This window comes from Neltuma alba, unplaced genomic scaffold (genome assembly GCF_004799145.2).
Source record: "Neltuma alba isolate B1F8T4 unplaced genomic scaffold, ASM479914v2 tig00007604_pilon, whole genome shotgun sequence".
NCBI lineage: Eukaryota > Viridiplantae > Streptophyta > Magnoliopsida > Fabales > Fabaceae > Neltuma > Neltuma alba.
Genome location: NW_021634824.1, coordinates 36,913 through 48,954, shown reverse-complemented (window position 1 = coordinate 48,954; position 12,042 = coordinate 36,913). Strand labels below are relative to the sequence as shown.

General features: G+C 34.7%; 1 protein-coding gene and 1 pseudogene across 1 annotated transcript; both read left to right on the top strand.

Annotated features, from left to right (window-relative positions):
- Nucleotides 1-1,160: 1,160 nt before the first annotated feature.
- LOC114752902 (trans-resveratrol di-O-methyltransferase-like) lies at nucleotides 1,161-2,366 on the top strand (annotated as a pseudogene).
- A 1,940-nt stretch (nucleotides 2,367-4,306) lies between these two features.
- LOC114752899 (trans-resveratrol di-O-methyltransferase-like) lies at nucleotides 4,307-5,739 on the top strand. The gene is made up of 2 exons (XM_028941599.1): nucleotides 4,307-5,097; nucleotides 5,224-5,739. The coding sequence occupies exons 1-2, from the start codon at nucleotides 4,321-4,323 to the stop codon at nucleotides 5,524-5,526; spliced, it is 1,080 nt and encodes a 359-aa protein (XP_028797432.1). The 5' UTR covers nucleotides 4,307-4,320; the 3' UTR covers nucleotides 5,527-5,739.
- The last annotated feature ends 6,303 nt before the right edge of the window (nucleotides 5,740-12,042 follow it).

Sequence of the window (12,042 nt, the reverse complement as noted above, 5' to 3'; positions counted from 1 at the left end):
GAGGATAAACCTGAGTTGACAGACCCAAAACTGTACTTTGATTTTTGTTGATGATGGTTGCCGTCACCGGAAGAGAAAGAGAGGAAAGAGAATGGAAGAAGCTCTTCTTGGAAGCAGGGTTCAGTGGTTACAAGATAACACCCATCTTTGGTTTAAGGTCGCTTCTTGAAGTTTATCCTTATTAACACAAACCACTCATCAGCAATAAAATCTCTTGTATCTCACCAACAGAATTTACTCCTGATTCTGCAGTCTGCATCGCTGTTCTGTGTGATTAATTTGCTGTATTGGGAAATAAGATGTTGTGTCGTATAATGTGGTCTTCCACTGTGGCAAATACTTTGATGGCTATTGTGGGCACCCCACCGCATTCATTGGTGTTCTCTCAATCAGCGCTTTTCATATGTCATTTATTAAAAAATAACAAGTTGGAATGGAGATTTGAGACAGACTCTCATGTGAAGATAAATGGACAGCCAAGGAAAAGAAAACACCTAAGGAAATTTTCAAATTCAGAACCGCTACGCATGTTTTTTTAAAAATCTTATACCATTAAATATATGTGTACAAATATGTCAACTCCAAACTTGAGTCTAAAACATCATCTAAACATGATAAGCAGCATTGTCACCGGAACAACTTGATATTGACAACAATTGTCTACTTAAAATTAATTTCTTCTATAAGTAGTAGTATTAATTTCAATCTTTAATATAAGAACTAGTTAACTAATTTGAATATATTAAGAAAATTAGTTAAATTAGTTATTTGTAATAAATATGTATTGTTTTTCTTAAAATACCATTACTAATTAAGTGTATTAACCAGAATTACCATTACTATAAAAGCTACTTTGAAAAAAAAATAGATAAATATAAAAGACAAAATATATTAGAATTTTATATTGAGGACCAAATTAAAAATCAAACCCACACTTAGACTAAAGATCGGAGATAGTATCATTTATCAAAAGAGAGGGATCTGGAAAAATGGTTATCAACCAAGGCAATGCAGGGGCAGGGTTGTTTCAAACATCAAAGAAATTTTCAAACTCATAGCAGAGTTCGAAAGACGAACTCTAAGCCCCAGTCCATTCCTTCTTATCCGCTTATCATTACTTCCTTCTATTATTCATCAGAAGAGCAGAAGAATCTGCAAAAATGGCTTCCAACCAAGGAAAGATAGACGCAGAGCTGTTTCAAGCTCAGGCCCATCTGTATAAACACGTATTCAATTTCTTGAGCTCCATGTGTCTAAAGACTGCTATGCAGCTGAACATACCAGGCAAAATCCACAGCCATGGCCGACCCATCACCCTCCCTGAGCTGCTGGTGGCTCTCCAAATGGACCCTGCAAAATCTCCATATCTCTATAGGCTCATGCGCTTACTAGTTCAATCTGGCTTCTTTTCTACTACCAACGTCCCTAAAGCTGACAGGGAAGAAGTGGGATATGATCTCACACCTCCCTCTAGGCTTCTCCTTAAAGACAATATCCCATTCTTGTCTGGTTACGCCCGGGTAATGCTTCATCCAGCTCTAGTGCATGCATCGGAATCCTTGGGAGATTGTTTAGCAGTAATGAGCCCACCCCCTTTCACACTGCACATGGGATGGCATTTTGGGACTATCTCAGCCAAAACCAGGACTTTAACAGATTCTTTAATGAAGCTATGATTGGTGATTCAAGTTTGATGAACTTGGTAATTAAAGACTGCATATCAGTCTTTGAGGGATATGACTCATTGGTTGATGTTGGGGGTGGGAATGGATCTGCGGCTGGGATCATATCTGAGTCATTGCCTAATCTGCAATGCACTGTGCTAGATCTTCCGCATGTTGTTGAAAACTTACAAGACAGCGGAAATTTGAAGTTCGTTGGAGGGAATATGCTGCAATACATTCCTCCAGCGGATTCCTTTCTTTTTAAGGTATGCAGATTTCATAAACAAATTCATATTTGAATTTTAAGTTTCCCCAGTTTGTAAAGCATTGATGAGCACTATTTGACTCATTAACTAAGTAGGAAATTTTACTAAGCAATGATTGCTTGCAATTTGGCAGCTGGTTTTACATGCTTATAGTGATGAAGACTGTGTGAAGGTGCTCAAGAAATGCAGGGAAGCCATTGCAAGCAAAGGCAAAGAAGGGAAAGTGATTATCATAGATATAGTGATCAATAAGCAGAAAGATGAGGACAACCTGAAAGATGCTAAGCTGTTCTTCGATGTGATGATGATGACTGCCGTCTCTGGAAGAGAGAGAGAAGAAAAAGATTGGGAGAAGCTGTTCTTGGAAGCTGGGTTCAGTCACTACAAGATAACTCCCATTTTTGGTGTAAGGTCCCTCGTCGAAGTTTATCCTTGAAAGGTGAAATCCCTCCTCATCACCTGATGTCTGCCCACTTTGTGTGTGCTGGTTTTCTATCTTGCGAAGCACATTCTCTGAACAATAATCTAGTCACAAGATTAGAACTTCAATGTTTTTCTTTATTCGGTTACAGAACCTCAATGATAAAAATATCATTGTACTCCCTACAATTATTGTCAAAGTAAAAATGTTGATTAAATGTTATATTTAATATAACAATCATGTGATAACACAACTGGACAAGTGCAATTTTAATTCTTCAAGTCGACTTATACGACCAATATATTATATAAAAGTTTTCAATTAAATGCATTAGTTTCTCATATATTAACCTATGCGGATACTTTTTAATGATATCCTTTGCAATCTACTTATACATCTATAATTTTTAGTTTAGCTTGTTTTACCCACGAGCCCGAGAAGTTGTATTTGGCTACCCAATCACAACTACAATCCATGACCACATCTACAACTACGACTATAATCAAAGTCTTGATGAAGATCATATTATTGAGAAATCATTTGGTCACATAAATATGGAGGTTCATGAGTACCTAGACTTGATACTGTTCCCTTGTTGATTGATCATATCATCTTTGCCTAGCAACTCTTTCTGCTTCACAGATACCTCCACAGGCCACACACCGCAACCACCAAATATCAAGGTTTACTAAATGCATGATTCATGTAACTGAGAATCCCCAGAATGGCTCAATCCAGATCTGCCCCTGGGGTGAAGAATTGTGAGATCAATGAAGCAATTTCTTTGATTAATCTGAACAGAGGTAAATATAAAAAAGAATTAGTGACTATGTTTCCGCCTTAACTCTGTACTTCGAATGAGGCTATGTTGCTCTGTTCTGGCTCATGTCCTTTGCTGTGAATCAGTATTTCAATTTCCAGATGAAAGTGAAGGAAGACACCGTGAAGTCTTCAAAAGATTATGATGGAGCTTTCATTAGGCCAAAATAATCAAGTGTAATGTTGATGGGTTTTGTCTACTGGAGGAATGGATTTAGATGTTTCAGATGCCAGAAGGTTTAGGATTTCCTAGAGCATGATCACAAAGGTTATGCTTTGACGATTACTGCAATTCAAAAAGATCCATGACTGGCTCTCAGATTTTAATGCATAGTTTTTTTTTTAAAAAAATTTCAGGCTCATGTGTATACATAGAGATGATCCAATGCTGATGACATAGATTCTTTTTCCCACTGGAACATGTTTAGTGAATTCAAAAGATGATGTGGTGGGAAACGCTAGGTGGAATTCAATTCACTGACTGATTCTGAATAGATTTTCTTTCATGAAGGATAGTTTCTAGCAATCTTTACGCCTCCAATCCAAAGCCATTGCGTTCTTATTAAGAGACTAATTCTTTGCTATCATATTCAGAGATGACATAGATTCCTTTTAATCATACAAATTTCTTATGCTTTTGATAATACAATTCTACATTCACTATGCTATGCCGATGTTGTTTTTTTTTTTTTTGGACAAAAGCACTGATGAGATGTTTAAAAATTCAAAATTGCAAGTCACTTTAACGTTTCAATATGTATTATTTCCCAATGCAAGGGACAACTTATAAATTGAATCCTCTATATTTATGTATTACTGTGGGTAGAATAAGTGATACAAGATGATACCCCCTCCCGTCCTCTGCATATATAAGATATAATTTTTGGATAGACACGGTCTTATTTTCAAATACCCTGCATTATAATAACATTTATTTTTTATAAATATTAAAAGTCTGAATGAGGCAAACTCGTGGGAATGGAGGGCTACTTCACCCAATAAACAAACAATTAAAATATTTTCAAAGTCAACGAACCGTTTGAATGGTGAACTTTTAAGGGCCCATTTATTCCTCCTGACCTTCTTAACATTAGTTGCTCTTGAATGTAGTACTATTCATCAGAGAAGAAAGGAATCTGCAGCAGCCAAAATGGATATCAACAAAGGCAACGTGGAGGCAGAGACACAGTTGTTTCAAGCTCAGGCCCATGTGTATAAACATGTATTCAATTTCCTAGGTTCGATGAGTTTAAAGAGTGCTCTGCAGCTGAACATACCAGACATAATCCACAGCCATGGCCGGCCCATCACCCTCCCTAAGCTGCTGTTGGCTCTCCATATAGACCCTGCAAAATCTTCACATCTCTATAGGCTCATGCGCTTACTGGTTCACTCTGGCTTCTTTTCTACTGTCAAAGTCCCTAAAGGTGACGAGGAAGAAGTGGGATATGATCTCACACCTTCCTCTAGACTTCTCCTCAAAGACAATGTCCCAAGCTTGTTTTATTTAGCTCAGGCAATGCTTCATCCGGCCATAGTTCATTCGTCGGAGCACTTGGGAGACTGGTTTAGCAGTAATGAGCCCACCCCCTTTTACACTGTATATGGGATGGGATGTTGGGACTATGTCAGCCAAAACAAGGATTTTAGCGGACTCTTTAATGAAGCCCTGATTAGTGATTCAAGCATGATGAACTTGGTAATTAAAGATTGCCGATCAGTTTTTGAGGGATTCAATTCATTAGTTGATGTTGGGGGTGGAAAAGGAGCTGCATCCAGGGTCATATCCGAGTCATTGCCTAATCTGCAGTGCACCGTGCTAGATTTTCCGTATGTTGTTGAAAACTTACAAGACAGCGAAAATTTGAAGTTCGTTGGAGGGGATATGTTTCAGTCTATTCCTGCAGGAGATGCCATTCTTCTTAAGGTACGCAAATTTTATAAACAAGTTCACAATTGAATTTTAAGATCCACCGGTTTATGTATCATTGATGAGCACTGTATGAATTATTAACAAAGCAGGAAATTTGAATGATTAATTGGGATTTGGCAGTTGGTTTTACATGGTTATGGTGATGAAGACTGCGTGAAGGTGCTCAAGAAGTGTAAGGAAGCCATCGCAAGCAAAGGCAGAGAGGGGAAAGTGATTATTATAGACAAAGTGATCAATGAGCAGAAAGATGAACGCGATGTAAGAGATGCGAAGCTGTTCTTCGATGTGATGATGATGATTATGACCAATGGAAGAGAGAGAGAAGAAAAAGAATGGGAGAAGCTGTTCTTGGAAGCTGGGTTCAGTCACTACAAGATAACATCCATTTCTGGTCTAAGGTCACTTATTGAAGTTTATCCTTGAAATCCCTTCTCATCACCTCATATCTGCCCACTTCGTGTGTTACTTTACTGTCTTGTCAGCCATATCTTCTGTACAATAATCTAATAATGCGATTAGAACTTCATGTTTCTTTTTGTTTTTTTTTTTTTAATTTGGTTTTGAGAACTTCAATGTTAATAATGTCATTGTACCTCCTTTAATCATATCTGCCCACTTCAGTGTACTTTTATTGAACTGATTTCTCTTCTTGCTCCATTATCTTCTGTTCTTGATTTCTGATGACATAGATTCCCTTCGGGGAAGAAAAACCATCCTTCATTAAAACATACTTAGTCTCAGATACATCCGTATAATGGAATGAAAGGCATAAATCAAGTTCAACATACCCCTGCGCTATCGGTAACAGAACTATTGTCACCTGTAACATGTTTAGTAAATTCAAAAGATGACGTGGTCAGCAAAGCACCCAATCCTAAGGACACATCCCTTGAGCGCAGCCTTGGCAAACTAGCCAGAATCCGATTCACTGAATGATTCTGAATAAATTTTCTTTCATGAAGCATAGTTTCTCACAGACCTTCACACCTCCAATCCAAAGCCATTGCACTCTTTATCAACGTAAGAGACAAATTTTTTGGTATCATTTTCAGAGATCATATAGATTTCATTTAATCATACAAATTTCTAATGCTTTTGATAATACAATTCTACGTTCACTATGCTTTGATAATATGTTTACAAAGTCAAAATTGCAGGTCACTTTCATAATTAAGGGACATTTCAATATTTTAGGTAAGTAAGGCAACTAGGCAAAAGAAAAGTCCAGGAAAACAATGAAGGATTCTCTGCAACTTATTAATTAGTGTATTTAATGCCTATTAAAATTTCCAATGGTTGGCAAAAAAAAAAAAAATTTCCCAATGAAAGGGACAACTTGGATCCTCTGTATTTATGCACTATTGTAGACAGAATAAGTGATACAAAATGATATTCCCTCCCATTCTTTACATATAAAATATAGGTTTCGGATAGTTATGGCCATCTTTATAATTATAATTTACGAAATATGATATCAGTATGTGAGAGGAGTTTTATTTCGGTTTAAGTGAAACATACTTATAAATAATTTTAAATGCTAAGCTAAAATTTTAACGAATTTTTTTTATTCTCAACCTTATTAGTTACATGTGATATTGCCTTGGACAAAAGAATAATATTGCCAACCCCGAGGGGTTAGGTCAGCTGGCTGGGGCTGTCTTAGCTTAACCACAGGTCTCGAGTTCGAGCCATGGGAACGCAGCACCCTGAGGGGCCAGAGGGCGCCAACCGAAAGGTTCCTTGCAAGCCTTCGATCCGGATTAGTCTGGGGCTGCTGTCACGGCTGAAAGATGCCTATTACTCTGGGATACCGGATGGAGAAATCCAAAAAAAGAATAATATTGCCACGTGGGGGCCCAAGTAATTGTGGTACTATTGACAGTTAGCGAGGGAGAGAAGCTATTATAACAAAAGATTCATTGTTAGAGCAGGTATCGGAAATGTGGTGAGTGAAGTGGGAGAGTTTCTGTGCTTCTTGAATGCATAGGGTTGTGTGAGTTTTCTTTTTTCTGCTTAGACTTGCCTCCATTAGGCCTAATTCTGTGGAGGAGTATTTTCATTCAATAATGCAAGTCTTGCGATCCATCATATTACTGCATTAATTGCATACTGTTATGAATATAATAATATCTTTGTGGATGTCCATATATCTCCCTTTATCTCCTATAATCTCTAATATCTCCTATTATCTCTATATCCCACAATTATCTCATATTATCATGTGATTTGTAGATTCTATCAAAGATGTAAAGCTGTGCCTATAAATAGAGGCCATGTATAATGTATTGTGTACTCTTGAATGGAATGAGAAAGACTCTCTCTTATCAATCCTCTCTTCCTTTGTATGATTCTTCTCTATTCTTCTTTATTCATAACACGTTATCAGCACGAAGCTCTAACCAAGGTGCGTATGATATACCTTTCTATTCCAGCATAATTTTAGAGCATCATCTATATTATTTTTTTGGAGTATCTCTTGCTTTGTTCAAATAAGAATATCTCGAGCATTACAGATATGGTGTTTCAGAGTATCCATATTCCTATTCAATTTATCTAGGACAATCTAAGCCATTATATGGAATTAAAAAAAAAAAATCTACTGTTGTTTTAAACATCGGGTTCCATGGCTATGATTGGAGATTCTTTCCCCCTCTATTTCTTATTGACCTGATGTCACTATTTCGATAGAACCCGAAGTTCCAATGGATACTAGCAGTATCTTAAAAGAGTTACCATCTAAAGTTAAATGGCCAAAAGCCATATAGTTCTAAGTTCTCATCTCATTGCGATTAAATGGCTAGAAGCCATATAACTCTGATTTTACATTCTTTTCAAATTAAATGGCTAAAAGCCATATAATTTTGATTTTCTATATTATAGCCAGAAGCTATACCACTTTGAGTTTTTATCTTATGGCTAGAAGCCATATATATATATATATATGGTTAATTCTCTATTTTTTTAAATGACTTGAAGTCATATATATTTGATATTTTATCTTATTAAATAACTAGAAGTATTTACGTATAAATTTTCTATCTTATGGCTAGAAGCCATATATATTTGATTACTGTTATCTTATTAAATGGCTAGAAGCCATATAATTTGAATTTTCTATTTTATGGCCAGAAGCCATATATATATAATTTTGTTTTATCTTATTAAATGGCTAGTTGCCATATAAATTTGATTTTCTATCTTACGGCCAGAAGCCATAGATATTTGAATTTTTTTTATCTCATTAAAAGGCTAGAAGCGATATAATTTCTATTTTTTTTTGTGGGCAGAAAAGGAATTAATAATGAAAAATTATAACCCACAAACATTTATATGAGAATATTTACTTATTATAGGGTCTTAAGGTGATAACTCAATTGGATTTAAATCTATTATTATATATGAATCAGGAAGCATTTGGATTTCCAAGTTAAAGATATGTTATTAGCTTACTATATAGTATTCACTGTATTTGAAATACAGAAATAAGAAAAATATATTTATATGACTCACACTTGAGGGGGAGATTGTTGAAATACAAGTGTGAATCATGTTAGATGGAATTTGTTATTATTAATATTAATTTCATTCCTTATATCTCATGTTCCTTTTGAAAAAAGCTCCAGAAGAGCCAGTAGCGCTCAACCTTTCATGACTGCACAGGTTTTTACCATTTGGGTAAAAGATAAAAACTAATGCTCTAGAAGAGCTATATCATTATTTATTATCCTGAAGATAAAATCTATAATTGATAACATATTCCTTATGGAATATTAAGGAGAAAAATAAATAATATAACATGGTAATAAGAAGTTTACCAATAATTGAGAATGATTTTACAATAAACCAGAAGTTTATGCATTCATAGTTTGGCATGAGTGCATGACTGGTTAGATCATCCCGGATCATAATGATGCAAAATATCATAAAAAATGTGCATTGTCGTTTATTAAAGAGCTAGAAGATTCTTTAAAATGATATGTGATTCAAGAATTTTTATGTGTTGTTTGTTCTAAAAAAGAACATCACTAGCTATGCTCAAAATCAGATCCGTACAGATTTATAATGTATCAAATTTATATATGGGCCCATTTAGACACCATGTAGACCAAAGTAATACTCTATAAGTGAAAGATGCATCTATAAAATGGTCACAGGTGTTTATGATCAACTTGCAACCTGAAATTTGCAAATATGTTCAAATAATTACATTAAGTACATAAGTTCTTGATTATGAAATCAATATGATTCTTGTTGAGATTGCTAGTGATTGTTCCTCACATTGCTGATAATTATATGCTTAGTAAAAGCCTCCATAAGTAGCTAGATCAGAGTTTATGAGAACAGAATTCCTACTTGAGTGTTGGGATGATTGATTTTATATTTTTGCACATAAATACATCAAGCCAACAATGTATTGTGAATTCTCCCATTATATTTGGCTTTTGATCAGGAGTCAGACATTTTTCATCTTAGAATATGCAATATTTATTATTCCACCGTAATAATGGACATAGGTGGATATTAAAAGTAAGTTGGGATCAATGTTGGATAAGAACCTCCTTATTCTTGTTTGTCTCTAAATGAAACAAAATAATGTTTCTGAAGGAGATTTATGGATTTGGGAGACCTACATTGCATATTTCCAATATGAGGGGGAGAAAATGTATAGCTGGAAAAGAGAACACATAGAATGCACTTTCACTATCAAATGTAGATCCTCAAATATAGTAGTATGAACTAGAAGTTCATGAAGTATTGCATTTGTAAAACATTACTAATGTCTGCCAGATGCAATTACTGACCCAAATGAGAATTTTTAATTCTTATATTCCAGCTAAAAATGCTCATATTCTTGAAGACATGCTAAAAGCATGATATTATGATCGGTTCCAAAAAGAAAGAAAAAGGAGCAAATGATCATGATGATCATACTAAGGAGGCATGAATTGCAAAAAAGATTAAGACATAACTCTTTGACCCCTGAAGAGGTTTAAATGTCTGAAAGCAATAAAGAGATCTCGATATATTATGTCATAAAAGAAAACGGGACCGACAAAGGAATAAAATTGTCGACAATAATTTGATTGATGATATCACATGATCAAGTGAGGATCTTATATATAAATCTGTTATGAGATACAGACAGAAAAATGATTGGCTAACAGAAAAGAAAAGACGCAATATTATAACAGGAGATTTGTGTATCTCTAACCCAAACATCTGAAGTGTAAGGGGTATTTGTACAAGAAAAGAGAAAGAGAATCTTGTGGTGAATTAAAATTTTTATGTATATTATCAATCTGGCAGTTTGATAAAATCTCATATGCGTCTAGAAATACAGTGACCCGCTATGTAGTGAAATTATATGTGAATCCCAGAAGGATTCAAATTCTTGTATAAATATAAACAATCCAATACATGAATAGATATGGATCATAATGTATGAAAATTCTTGAAGGATTTAAGTTTCTAGAAGCATACAATTATGTTCTCAAGATATCATTGAAGTAAGTCTCTATATGAGAGATATGTGGTTAATATCAACTGAAGGAATGTTGTAAACTTATTCCAACTTGTCTGTTTATGAAAAGATTCAAAATGAGTCTGTTATCAATACTATTTATAATTATAGTATCACAACTCCTGATGAGTTTTCAAAAACTACAAATTACTTAAAGAAAAAGTTTAAAATAAAAGCTTTGAGAAGAATACATATGGATAAATCACATCCATTATGTGTTTCGGTAGTTGCAAGATCTTTAGATATGGATTAAAGATCGATTTAGACCTCTAGAAGGTAATGAACAAATACTTGGTCCAGAAGTACCATGCTTTAGTGTCACTAGAGCACATATGTATCTATCTAGCCACACATAACTCAATATATCATTTGCTAGTTAGCATGATATAGTTTGTCGCTAATATAAAGACGATGGAGAGAAATTAAGAATATTTTTCATTTAAAGGATACCGTGGATATTTAAAAGTACCCACAACTAATTTTACTGGCTATGTAGATAACGTATTTCTGTTTGATTCTCATGTTAAGAGATCACAGCATGATCCACATGTGGGTAAACTATAAAATGACTATTCGTCTCATAATTTTTAGAAGATTATGAAATTCATATTTGACGTTTTTATCTAATTACAATATTTGGAAGGGTTGTTCGTTATATTAGACTTTGCAGGCTCCAAGATGTCAACTGATGTTGTCAAGAGGGGGAGTTGATACACGCTGTACTCTTTTTTCCTTGTCTATGGTTTTGTCCCACTGGGTTTTCCTAGCAAGGTTTTTAATGAGGCAGCATTGCATAGTGTATCAATGAATGATGTACTCTTTTTCTTTCGCTAGGTTTTTATCCCATAGGGTTTTTCCTAGTTGAAGTTTTTTAACGAGGCACATTCATATATATTAGACATCCAAGGGGGAGTGTTATGAATATAATAATATCTTTGTGGATGTCCATATATCTCCCTTTATCTCCTATATCTCCTATAATCTCTAATATCTCCCATTATCTCTATATCCCACAATTATCTCATATTATCATGTGATCTGTAGATTCTATCAAAGATGTAAAGCTATGCCTATAAATAGAGGCCATGTATAATGTATTGTGTACTCTTGAATGGAATAAGAAAGACTCTCTCTTATCAATCCTCTCTTCCTTTGTATAATTCTTCTCTATTCTTCTTTATTCATAACACATACCTCTTTTTCATTTGATCATTCCCACTCTCATTGGCGTTTTTTCTACGTAAATAAAAAGAGAAATTACAATCAAGTCCCACATAAGAGAAATAATTATCAAAAGGTTCCAATAACAACCTCAACAGCCTATAATGATAAGTCCTATAGTGAGAATAATAACCTCTTGGACTTGTTTTTCAATTGTTTTCCTTGTTTTGGACTTCATTATAATTCTCCATAAATAA

What these genes read in the sequence shown, in the direction of transcription:
- LOC114752899 (XM_028941599.1), top strand. Translation starts at nt 4,321, where the DNA reads ATGGATATCAACAAAGGCAACGTGGAGGCAGAGACACAGTTGTTTCAA. An exon ending in GAGATGCCATTCTTCTTAAG is followed by an intron (nt 5,098 to 5,223) that starts GTACGCAAATTT and finishes GGGATTTGGCAG; the next exon opens with TTGGTTTTACATGGTTATGG.